This window comes from Pimephales promelas, chromosome 15 (assembly GCF_988280905.1).
Source record: "Pimephales promelas chromosome 15, fPimPro1.hap1.1, whole genome shotgun sequence".
Lineage (NCBI taxonomy): Eukaryota > Metazoa > Chordata > Actinopteri > Cypriniformes > Leuciscidae > Pimephales > Pimephales promelas.
In genome coordinates this window covers 31,761,942-31,774,535 of record NC_142783.1, presented here as the reverse complement: position 1 = coordinate 31,774,535, position 12,594 = coordinate 31,761,942, and the positions used below count along the sequence as shown (strand labels likewise).

The 12,594-nt window shown below is 37.8% G+C and overlaps 1 protein-coding gene across 1 annotated transcript in view; it reads right to left on the bottom strand.

Annotated features, from left to right (window-relative positions):
- itpk1b (inositol-tetrakisphosphate 1-kinase b) overlaps positions 1–12,594 on the bottom strand; it is a 45,972-nt gene that overhangs the window by 26,232 nt on the left and 7,146 nt on the right. The window contains exon 3 of the mRNA XM_039666361.2: positions 5,759–5,783. Within this exon, the coding sequence (XP_039522295.2) occupies positions 5,759–5,783 (25 nt within the window). The remainder of the gene's footprint in view (positions 1–5,758; positions 5,784–12,594) is intronic.

Genomic DNA, 12,594 nt, shown 5'->3' with positions numbered 1-12,594 from the left:
TAAAAAACTGTTTTAAACATGGATAATAATCATAAATGTTTCTTGAGCATCATATTATAATAATTTCTGTAGGATCATTGAAGACTGGAGTAATGATGCTGTAAATTCAGCTTTGATCACAGGAATAAATTACACTTCACTATATATTCACATAGAAAACCGCTGTTTTAAATTGTAATAATATTTCACAATATTAATGGGTTTTTTTGTATTTTTTATCAAATAATTGCAGCCTTGGTGAGCAGAAGAGACTTCTTTTAAAAACATAAAAAATCTTACGATCTAAAACTTTTGACCGGTAGTGTATATATATATATATATATGTATGTATATAAAAATATATATTAGGGACGCACCGATATGAAAATTTTGGCCGATACCGATAACGATAATTCTTTATATTTGAAAGCCGATAACCGATATATCGGCCGATAAACTTAAATCCGAATTTTTATCTAATTTTGAGAGCCTGATTACAAAAACAAAAGTCTCACAATTAAATCCATGTCCCAAGCGCACAATTATAATGATGTTCTCATTATAGTGTTGTATAGCCGATATGACAGATTTGCGTTGCACATGTTGTCCCGAACCAGATTTAAATTTTTTGAAGAGATTTCAATCATATTTCAAGAAATTCAAAAACATAAACAGTTCTCAACAAGTGTCTCAGCTGAAGGGAATAATACATTATTTATCGGCTTTAATATATCGGCCACATTTTCTTACCAGGCCGATAACGATAACATTAAAAATGAACATATATCGGCCGTTACAGATTTTCATGGCCGATATATCGTGCATCCCTAATATATATATATATATATATATATAAATATATATTTTATTTATTAAGATCTAATAGCTTAATTTTGACTTCAAATAAACATTCATTTACATTAAACAATCCATTTGCAGACCACACACCCAAAAAAAACACCTTTGAATAGAGGAAAGCAGCAGAGGCAGCTGCTGAAGCCATCACTCTTTAATCTTCTCTCATTCATGAAATACTGAACCTCTTCCCAGCCAGTGCTCATGTTTGATAGATCCATTTTAGAAAATAAGCAGGGAATTAGAATAGAAGTACACTGAGAGGAGAGATAAGTACCCTTGAGTCTGTATCTCTGGGTATAAAAATGAGCACATAAAGATGACCAGAGAGCTTGACTCACATTAGGCCCGAACAAATGCGTCAATCAAAGGAAAAGAAGAGAAAAAAGACCAAGAGGATTCTTCACAGACCAATGCACTTGAGAAGAACAGGAAATGTTCTTCATCCTAATGGAGCCTCACAGACTCAAAGCATTAAAACATGAATCATGTAGCGTTTAGAGAGGAATAGAGCCTGATGAAGTCATTGTCTAGGTTAATGTGGTTGAATGTATTACAAAATTACTGGATTCCATAGACTTAACATGATTGGATGACAACTAGTGTAAAGATGAACAGAACAAGGAAGTGAGATGACCAACATAATTACAACAACAAAAATTTTGACGGCGGTGCTTTTTGTTACATATACGCACACACATCTTGTAGTGTATTACTGTGTAATTTTTTCCCCATAACAATCAAAGACAATGGTGTCCACTGACAGAAATTTTATTTTTAGGTGAACTATCGCTTTAAGAAAAGTAAATGGAAGGTCATCAAAAGTACATATCTTCAAGTTTGTGTGTGTGTGTGTGTGTGGTAAAGCAATTCCAAGGAGCATGAACTGGGCTGTTTATTCACCAGAGACTCCTGCCTTTGTTTTTCCCACACTTAAATAAAAAGACGTGAGGTCGGCCAGAAGGGACCGCTCAGTTTTTAGATATTCGCATGGATTGAAGTGACCCTCGATTACAGCGAATGTCAAACGCATGCAAAGTGACGACATTACTGAGAGCAAGCCAGGCCAAATGACTACATTTCAAACCAGACAACATTTTTATAATGCTAGAGTGTTCTGGGCGGCTGCTAAGTGGCTACTTACTGTACAAGTCAAGAATATTCCGGTTTCAACAACAGTTTATCGTGTCGTTTCCAGAAGATATTCCTGAGATAACTCTGTGGATGAACTATCTACATAATATGTCAGTGTAATCTGGAAACACATCTCTCTCTCTCTCCCTTTCTCGACTCTAGGTTAAAGGCACAATATGTACGATTTTTAGATTAAAATATCCAAAAACCATATAATTTTTTTGACTTGTGAACTTACATTATCCCAAATGTTTTCATCAATGTTTAAATAGTCAGTGTAATGGCGCTCTTCGTTGTGTCGCCTGTCAATGATGTCATATCCGCGTTACGCTCGGTTTCCATCAAATAAACTGACCAACGTGAGCAGTAATTCTGAACTTTATTCTTTTATATTAGAATGAAATGAAATAATGTGAATTTAATGCTTGGATCAGATTACAGGATTTTAGCCCGATTTTGGCACGATCCGTTTGACGTAGGGTGTCGTGGGGATTCGTAAACGACAACTGGCGTCGGGGCGCAAGATTCGATCGTATCATCTCGTATACTGTCATAGTGGGCGACAACCTACGTCGCGTCTGCGATGCTTCATGGCATCACGATAAAAAGACTAGCGTGTTTAATTTTTTTAACGGTCGTTCGTGACGGGTTCCGTCACATGTATGAGGTTGACCAATAGGAGCACAGAAGCCTTTTCCGTACACTACTTTCAAAAATGGCGAAACGAAATAGAGACGATGGTGCTAATGTTAAAACTAAAAGTACAAATATATAAGAAAACAATATTTTACTTCAAGTTCTCTATGGAGGATTGACAGCCCATGTCCTCTTCGAGCAATCCAGGAACATGTCCATTGTCGGGTTTTCTTTCTTTTTTTAACTTTTTTCTGAACACAAGACAGCCGACACAACAATCACCGCTTCATCCGTTGTTTGTTTACGTTCGTTTCTGGAAGTCACTCACGACTACTTTCGCCTTCTCGATGACATCACGCACGCCGTTAAAGACGGCACGCGATGACTGGTCAGGAAGCGACGTGTAGTCTTGTCCACGACGCGACAAGATTTTAGGAGTCTAAATGGCGTAATCTGACACAGTGACTATCGTAACAGACAAAAACAATTGTGTAATTTGAACCAGGCAGATTACAGTGATCAAATTTAACGAACGTTCAAGATCAAATTTAACGAAATTTCAAGATCAGGGCAGGAGGTGGTGAACATTAAACTTAATTTTAATCGTAAAATAAACATAAGCAACGAAACGAAAGGAGCGGCCACGCCCGACAGCGTCATGAGCATAAGCATGATAATTTGGACAAAATCCGTTAAATTGGGGAGTTCGAAACCACTTTCCAAAGCGAATTTTGCTCAGACTGGTAAACGCATTCAGACTACCATTGGTCCGTGGTGATTTTGTAATTAGTAGGTGTGGCTCTGTGGCTCCGCCTTCTTTGACGTTAGAAGTCTTCTTCGGTATATTTCTTCTGTTCAGTTCGTTGAGGTCAGATGCGAGTAAAAAGTTATTCTGATAATTGATAGAAGTCATTTTTATTGACAGTTTTTTTCATGTTTAACACTCTAAAGCTACTTGCTTTAAAACAATACACTCACCGGCCACTTTATTAGGTACACCTGTCCAACTGCTCGTTAACACTTAATTTCTAAGCAGCCAATCACATGGCGGCAACTCAGTGCATTTAGGCATGTAGACATGGTCAAGACAATCTCCTGCAGTTCAAACCGAGCATCAGTATGGGGAAAAAAGGTGATTTGAGTGACTTTGAACGTGGCATGATTGTTGGTGCCAGAAGGGCTGGTCTGAGTATTTCAGAAACTGCTAATCTACTGGGATTTTCACGCACAACCATCTCTAGGGTTTACAGAGAATGGTCCGAAAAAGAAAAAACATCCAGTGAGCGGCAGTTCTGTGGGCGGAAATGCCTTGTTGATGCCAGAGGTCAGAGGAGAATGGCCAGACTGGTTCGAGCTGATAGAAGGGCAACAGTGACTCAAATAACCACCCGTTACAACCAAGGTGGGCAGAAGAGCATCTCTGAACGCACAGTACGTCGAACTTTGAGGCAGATGGGCTACAGCAGCAGAAGACCACACCGGGTGCCACTCCTTTCAGCTAAGAACAGGAAACTGAGGCTACAATTTGCACAAGCTCATCGAAATTGGACAATAGAAGATTGGAAAAACGTTGCCTGGTCTGATGAGTCTCGATTTCTGCTGCGACATTCGGATGGTAGGGTCAGAATTTGGCGTCTACAACATGAAAGCATGGATCCATCCTGCCTTGTATCAACGGTTCAGGCTGGTGGTGGTGGTGTCATGGTGTGGGGAATATTTTCGTGGCACTCTTTGGGCCCATTGGTACCAATTGAGCATCGTTGCAACGCCACAGCCTACCTGAGTATTGTTGCTGACCATGTCCATCCCTTTATGACCACAATGTACCCAACTTCTGATGGCTACTTTCAGCAGGATAATGCGCCATGTCATAAAGCTGGAATCATCTCAGACTGGTTTCTTGAACATGACAATGAGTTCGCTGTACTCAAATGGCCTCCACAGTCACCAAATCTCAATCCAATAGAGCATCTTTGGGATGTGGTGGAACGGGAGATTCGCATCATGGATGTGCAGCCGACAAATCTGCGGCAACTGTGTGATGCCATCATGTCAATATGGACCAAACTCCCTGAGGAATGCTTCCAGCACCTTGTTGAATCTATGCCACGAAGAATTGAGGCAGTTCTGAAGGCAAAAGGGGGTCCAACCCGTTACTAACATGGGGTACCTAATAAAGTGGCCGGTGAGTGTATATCGTATGCTATATAAATAAATCACTATGATCGATCTTATTTGAAATATGAAATTCATATTCATTGTAGTAATTTGCTGAAACACGGTTAGTAGATGATTTACTGGCAAGAATGTTGCTGTCTCATTGTGAAAGGAAAGCTTTCCAGGTCTTGTCTTTGTTGAATGTTCAAATGTTAACATTAGCATACTTAGTCAAAACCAATGAGAACAATTTGGGCTTTACTATCAAAACAGTCTCTCTAATGAAAACAAGCTAACTATACTTTCCGCTTTCAAAAATAGACTGAATAGAAAAGGAGACAGAAATATTTTGTGTTTAGCCGTTTTCAGTGCTAAACACCAGCTCAAACTCCAAGGATTCAGGAATGGATAAGATTATCAACAGGCCCAGACCATTTGATTCACGTATTCAGTTCATCTATCCACTGTAATAGGCAAACAACTGCATACTCAACACATCTTTCTACTTTTACTGTAAACTACTACTAAACTTTCTACTTATAAAGACCTACAGTAAACACAGATGTTGCTCAGGCTTGGTATATGTCAGAAGCCACAAGTTATTTTTAATGTGTTTATAGATGAAACTAGAGATTTCTGAGAAATGCTGTTGAAAGTGGATCAGACCGGGCGAACACGTGTAGCCAATCAGATGTGCCCGGTACTTAGGGTGAACCATCAAACAAGCAAAATGTGGGATGATGACTAAGTTTGTGTGGGACATGTTACCAACACTGTGTCATAGCTGATAAAAGATCAGCTGATAAAAATCCTCCAGGTATATGTCTTAGCCCAGTCGTTCCTGAAATTACATTTTACTGAACAATTTTCTGAAGAAAATTAGCAGGAAAAATAGTGGACTTTAAAAGACACCAAAAAAGTAGGTGGTAACTGTTTATGATTTCACACATTAGATAAATATCTGAAAGTTAATTTTCTTAAAAGGAGATCCACTTACCTGTACAACATCTATCCCTCTTTTCCTGAAAGAAAAAACAAAACAAATATTTTTAGCTCATGCCACAGGTTGACAAAAAAAGATATTTTTCATATTTTTTTTATTCAAGAAACAAATCGCAATGATTACATTCTGACATGGATAAAAATATCTGTTGCCTAGAAACAGAGCTGAGAGAGAAACCCTGACTGGCTGTAGTCAGAGCCATCAACCTGTCCGCGCTGTCAGAAAACGGCTACGTTTAAACAGCGCACAACAAGGAACGACTGTCACAAAGCAAGCGCTAGTCAAACGTTAGAATTTACCCCAGTGTTTCTGCAAAACAACAGGACAAGCTGACACACAGGAATCGGTTTGCTCGGTTTTCGAGTGATCATATTTTTTGCACTAAAGTTAAATATTTGCTGCATTTTACTTATGCTTTGTAGTGAGATCCTGAAATAGGATCCAAAAATAAAGCATGCTGGTGGGGAAGCCCTTTGGATGATTTAAGGGGACATATAGCCTTTTCTTCACCATTGTGGCATTCATCCGAGTGAAACTGATCCTTGAAGAACAAGAAAAAAATAGGGCAAGACTTGATTTTGTCCATTGGGAATTGATAGGATTCTTGGTTTGCTATTGGTTGATCTCATGTGAGTGACTGGTTGCCCCTCCCTCACGGCAGGAAACACATCATCAGAGAAGAGATATAATATTATGAGGCACATGAAAATTTAAAGGGATATTTAAAGGGATATATGTTTTAGCTTACCTCAAGGGCAAGGGTTTCCACAGTATTTTCAATTTTGATATTTTTAGGTCAAACCGTTCTTGTCTGTCAGTCATATAATGCAGGTCTATGGTCACCACCTCTGGATCACTTGGACGTGGCTGTGGTTACAAGAGGTAAAAACGATATAAATACTGTTCGTTTTCTCACACAAACCGCTCGTTTCGTGTCTTAGGCCATCAATTTGTACTTACATTCATGAGTCATTAAATCATGTTTAATTGGGACTTCTCTGTGCATGCTCTTTGAGGTGGTGACCATAGACCTGCATTATATGACTGACAGACGAACGGTTTGACCTAAAAATATCAAAATTGAAACTACTGCGGAAACAAAGACGCCTACATCTTGGATGCCCTCGAAGTAAGCTAAAACATATAAAAATTAATTTCAAAGTGAACTATCCCTTTAACACACACACAAAAAAATGTTGTGCACATGCAAATAATTTATCATAAATACAAAAATATTCCATAAAAATATGAATTGCCAATTTAGAGTTTATGGTGACTGAGAAGCCAGGCAACCATTTTCTCTTTTCGTGTCAGATTATTCCACACCAATGTCAAAATAATCACGAAGGGTATGAGCCCGAGCTTATTCATTATTCTGTCAGAAAACATCATGAGGGGGTTTGTGGGAGTTATGTCAAGTTTCAGTGGAGACAAGACTTTTCTGTGTGGGCTCGTTCATTCATTATGAAAAGAAGATTATTGAGATTAAAAAATATGGATATGGAAGTGAAAAAACATTTGTCCAAAATTCCAACTGGTTCTGTCTGGGACTCTGTGTGAACAGACAAAACATGCCTCAACTTTTCCTAAATGCGGAGTATGTTGTCAGTATTACATAAATCAAAATGTGTGCCGGAAGGCAGGAAATAATGAAACCTGTTGTTTAAGGAAAGCAATTAAAAGTAACTTTTTTTACCTGTACAAATCAGAGGTCCTTGACTAATATAGCCTTAAGGCACTCAGATGTCAACAGTCCCTCAGAAACCAACCAGAAGGACGTTTCTCAAAAGCATTGTGAGCTAAGCTGATCGTAGAGACATTGGTGCCAATGATTTGGAAAGCCTTATCGATACAACACAGCCTCTCATACCTTATTGCTTACATACAAAATAATTGTACACTACACACACATATATTATGTAAACAGGAACTTTTATTTTGGATATGATTAATCATTTCACAGCCCTAGATCAGTTACATCTTGCCACCCACATAAAGGCATTCTACGAGGATATAGAAATAGAATTAGATCAAAATCAGGCAATTATGTTATAATTATGACACTTCTGCTTTGATTGAGGCAAGATATTCTACCAATCTTTAAAAAAAAGTCAATGGCTGAAGTTATCCAGAAGAAACAGAAGTATTGTGTGAGACGAGACTGAGCCGGGTCACAGTGACAGATCACGGCCGCTGGAGTCAGAGATACGGGACAGAGCTGATGCGTGGCTCAGATTTCATTCGTTTCATTCTATTATCTATGTGAGGCAAAATATTGGATAGAGAAAACACAAGATAGCGAGCAAAAGCCCTTTTATTATGACTGAGATACGAAGGAGGTTAAAGGGAGCAGTCCAATAGAACAATGTACTCAGTTTCAGACAAAAACTCATCAAGGTTAAACTAATAAAGTCATGTTTAAAAGGAGATGAGACAATCTCCAAGAAAAGTTGTTGTTGAACGGTTTCATTTTGATTTTCTTCTCTTTTGACTGCAGCAAAAAAGTACAGCTGCACCATTCTGGAGAAATTGAGCAAAATAAATTGAAATCGAGTTAATAATTAATAAGTTGATAAAGTAATCATCTTCCTTGCTTCTGAATAGACAAACTATTCAAAATAACATGTAATTTACTAGAGGTCCTGACAAAATTCTATCTAAAAAAAAATATTTCATTAATTCGATTTTTTTTTTAATCGGGTTGAATGAATGATTCAATGACTCACTCATAAAGACTCATTACTGGATGAATCAGCGTTTTTGTAATCTCTTGAATGAATGATTTAATGACATTCGCATTTTTTAAGTCACTTGTCGCCACCTACTGGTGTAACAATGCCATTGATACAATCTTTATTTGAAACTCAAAGTACTTTTACAAGGGGATCACTACAGTATCAGTGTTTATCTGAACTGTAAAAGTTTATCCCAGTATTTTTGTGATAATCTCTACTATTGTAAGAATAATGATCATGTATGGTTAGGTATAAATGTATCCTGTTTCTGAAGATTTACACACAGTTGAATCGCTGTCATTTACGAATAAGATTGCGTGGGTGTTCGAACCAAGATCGAAAACTTTTAACGATTATTTGTGAAGCTGTACAATAAAGTGTCTAAAAATATTTTTAGAATTTTTAATACATTATATTGTGAAAAATAAAAATCACATAAATGGGATACAGGATATATCTCTACCATACCAGTTATCATTATATATTTAAGTTATTATTATTTATTTATTTCATTTATTGATATCGGTCACTATCGGTTATTTAATTGTGCACACTCATTTTCTCCATTTTTACTATTATGTATTTTTAAAGTGAATCTTAAAATAACTAATAATTATTAGTGAGAATGGGACACTAATCTAAAGTGAACATAAATTGATATGGAGTTTTACAGATTTGTGTCTCAATAAACTCATAACTACTGCTTATTAACAGTTAGTAAGGTAGTTGTTAAGTTTAGGTATTGACTATAGAGTAAGATTAAGGAATGTAGAATATGGTCATGGAAAATAATGCATTAATATGTGTTTTACTAAACAGCCAATATCCTAAATAATATGCATGCTCATGCTCAAGCAACTAGTTAATAGTGTGAATTAGACCCTAAACTAAAGTTAAAACTTTTTTTCAATTATCAGTCATAAAAAAATGTTTTTATCAGATTAACAGAATCTAAAAATCAGAATCCATATACACACTAAAAAATACTGGGTTATTTCAACCCAAATGTGGATCAAATATGGACAAACCCAAATGTTGGGTTAAAAATGTAATAAAAAAAATTACAGTTGAAAGTGAAAGTAGAAGTTGGCTAAAAAAATGTTTGGCTTATACATTTTTAACATTTGTGTTTGTCCATATTTGACCCAGATTTGGCCTAAAACAACCAAGCTTTAGTGTACATAAAATATAAAATGAATAAAAATGTGGACTTTGTGAAAGATTTGTTTTTTTATCTGATGAGCACAAAGTCTAAACACAAGGTGTTTCTCAATGTCAAGGATACTTCCTTGGCAGGACGGGTCCTTCCAAGTCATTTCCTTAAGAGGCTAGGCAAGGGTCCTCTTTAGCATTCGGAGAACACGTAAATGGAACAGGCTAGCAAGTGCACGTCATTGCGTCATTACATCAGTGAAAGGTCCGCTTCGGCGCTGCAAAAATCATTGTGCTGGTGTACTGCACTGTTTAAATACACTTGACAGTCCTTATTTTGTCTTGTCAGTCCTTATAGAAATAAATAAATAAAGGGATAATGTATAACCAGGCGGTTGTTATAGTGAATACAACCCCGCAAACTCTAAAGCAGAGGGGTCTTGATCAGCCGGTTGTATTCGCTGTAACAACCGCCTCGCTATACATTTTCCCACTTATAACATGGCTAACGTTACCTACCAAATAAATCAATAATTTGACACAAAATATTGATTTAAAAAGGAGTTTATTCATTCAAAAACGATTATATTACCGGAGTTAACAGAACTACCTCCATATAGCAAGATCTAGCTGTTAAAACACATGCAATTGTAAAATATGTGACCAACAAAAAAGGCTATGAAGTAAAAATTAAAAAGTTAATCACCAGTAAAAGGGAACAGCTTTAAATCCCCTCAGCAAATTTGAGCCGATATGTTAAATAGTTTAACAAACATTAAATAAATGGCTAAACTGAAATTATACTTGCTTACATTTGAAAGCATATTGCCGTTATCACTCCGACTCCGCTAACGGTCGACATTTTTTATTTTTTTAACAAGATAGCAAAGCTGCGCATAGGATTGTGGGTGATTTAAGAGCGCGAAGGCTACACATATGCATCCTTTCCTGTGTATGGGATATTTTCCGAACGAAGGACTCAGTCCTTGGTTGAAATTCTGAGGATCCTCGACATTGGAACAGTCCTTCGACGGACGTCGATGACGTAGCATCCTCGAAATTCCGGCTTCCGAGGATCCTTCCTTGACATTAGCCGCGTTTCCACTGCCGGGCTAGGGCTGGGCCAGAGCTAACAGCGAGCCGGGCCGAGCTAGTGGCCTCGGGCCTCAAGCACCGGGCTTGCGTTTCCACTGCCGGGCCAGTAGCCCCACAGCGCTGCCCCAGACCCCACCCCTAACACGCCTTTCAGGATCAAACGTCATAAAACCCAACCCATTTCAGCGGGTATTATGAATTAATTTATTTTTTAAATTAGGAAGATAGCATTAACTCAACTGCCGTAGTGGCTACAATAGTGTCCCGAGACCAGTACAGGCGATTCTCCATTTCAAGCAGCGATTTTTTGCGCGATATAACAAGTAGGCTAGGGCTGCGGGCACGTTTTCAAGTTATTCATTAATCGTTAACCGAGGCCCATCGGTTAATACTCGGTGCATAGTGTGCGCGCCGCAACCTCGAGATACGGAGTTAATTTTTTAACACCTTTAATAACTGATTGGACCCCATTTGAAACGAAATTAATTTATAGAAATAAAACGCAGCAAGTACGGAGCAGTTAAAGCCCCATTTCCATCACCCTTCAAACTGAAATTGCCAATTGAAAATAAGCAAAACGTCCATTTCACAAAAACTCCGTGTCTGCAAATAATAATAATAACCATCATCATCATTATTGTAACATTTTATTAGGCTGCATATGTAGAAGACGCCTTTATCCAAAAAAGGAATAGCACAAATAAACACAATATTTTTGACAAATATCAGCGCATATCCAGTGTGTGTGTAGCACGCACTGATGGCTGCGAGACGCCCATGTGAACAGTTTCATTGCATTTCTTTCAGTGGAAACAACTTAAAATACTCTTTAATTTCTGGTCATACAGAAAATAATAATACATTATTCGCAAATAAATTTATTTATAACAAGAAAACGTTGTGCTTTAACAATTAATCAAGGCGCGCTTCATGATCTCTGTGAACTGAAGCGCGAGACCTGAAACAGCCACCGCATTCGAATTTGTTCGTTTTAAATTGGACATTAAAGCTTAAAGCTTTAAATGTCCAATTTAAAACGAACAAATTCGAATCGAAAGCCAATATCTTCTCCGTTTATGTAGCTTAATTTCTCTCTAAATGTGCATCCGGAGATGGAGATATGTTTTTAGCCGAAAATCATTTAGAAAACAATAGTTTATTAATAAACAATTAATGCCTCGTTATTTTATATTATTTTATTATCAGACACATTTATTATAGCCTATAAATCACCCATAAATCCCCTTTCTGTAGGCTGTGGTTACGGCTCTTCTCATTCAGCACTGCGGGGAAAATATCATTTCCAGGTTCTAATTTGGCCTCAGAAAACCAGTAAAATATATATATTTTTCATATTAATTTGTCAAATATTTTAAATGTTTAAGGGGCAAAAAAATCAAACAAATATCTGAAAATTCGTCGATATGTAGCTATATATAGCCTATATATTGTTGCGCAGCATTTGGCATAGGCCTACAGTTCAAATTAAAATGTTATGCAATTTTAAACGGATAATCGGTTAAACATGGACACCCCTATGTGCATCTTGCTTCAGATCATAACGTTCCATAACACCGATAAACTCCGCCTTTTACCTTGAGCACGCCTCTAGCCCGAGCTGGCCCCCTCTGGCCCAAGGTATTCGACGGGCCAGAAATCCTGGCCGTTGGCCCCGAGGAAGCCCCGATCAAGCCCCGGAAGTGACAGTGGAAACGCGACTGGCCCTGGCACGCACTAGCACGGCCCGGCCCTGGCCCGGCAGTGGAAACGCGGCTATTGAGAAACGCCTACAGCCTTATGTGCAATTCAAAGATAGCGTCCATGCTTTACAGAGCATATTCATTGCAC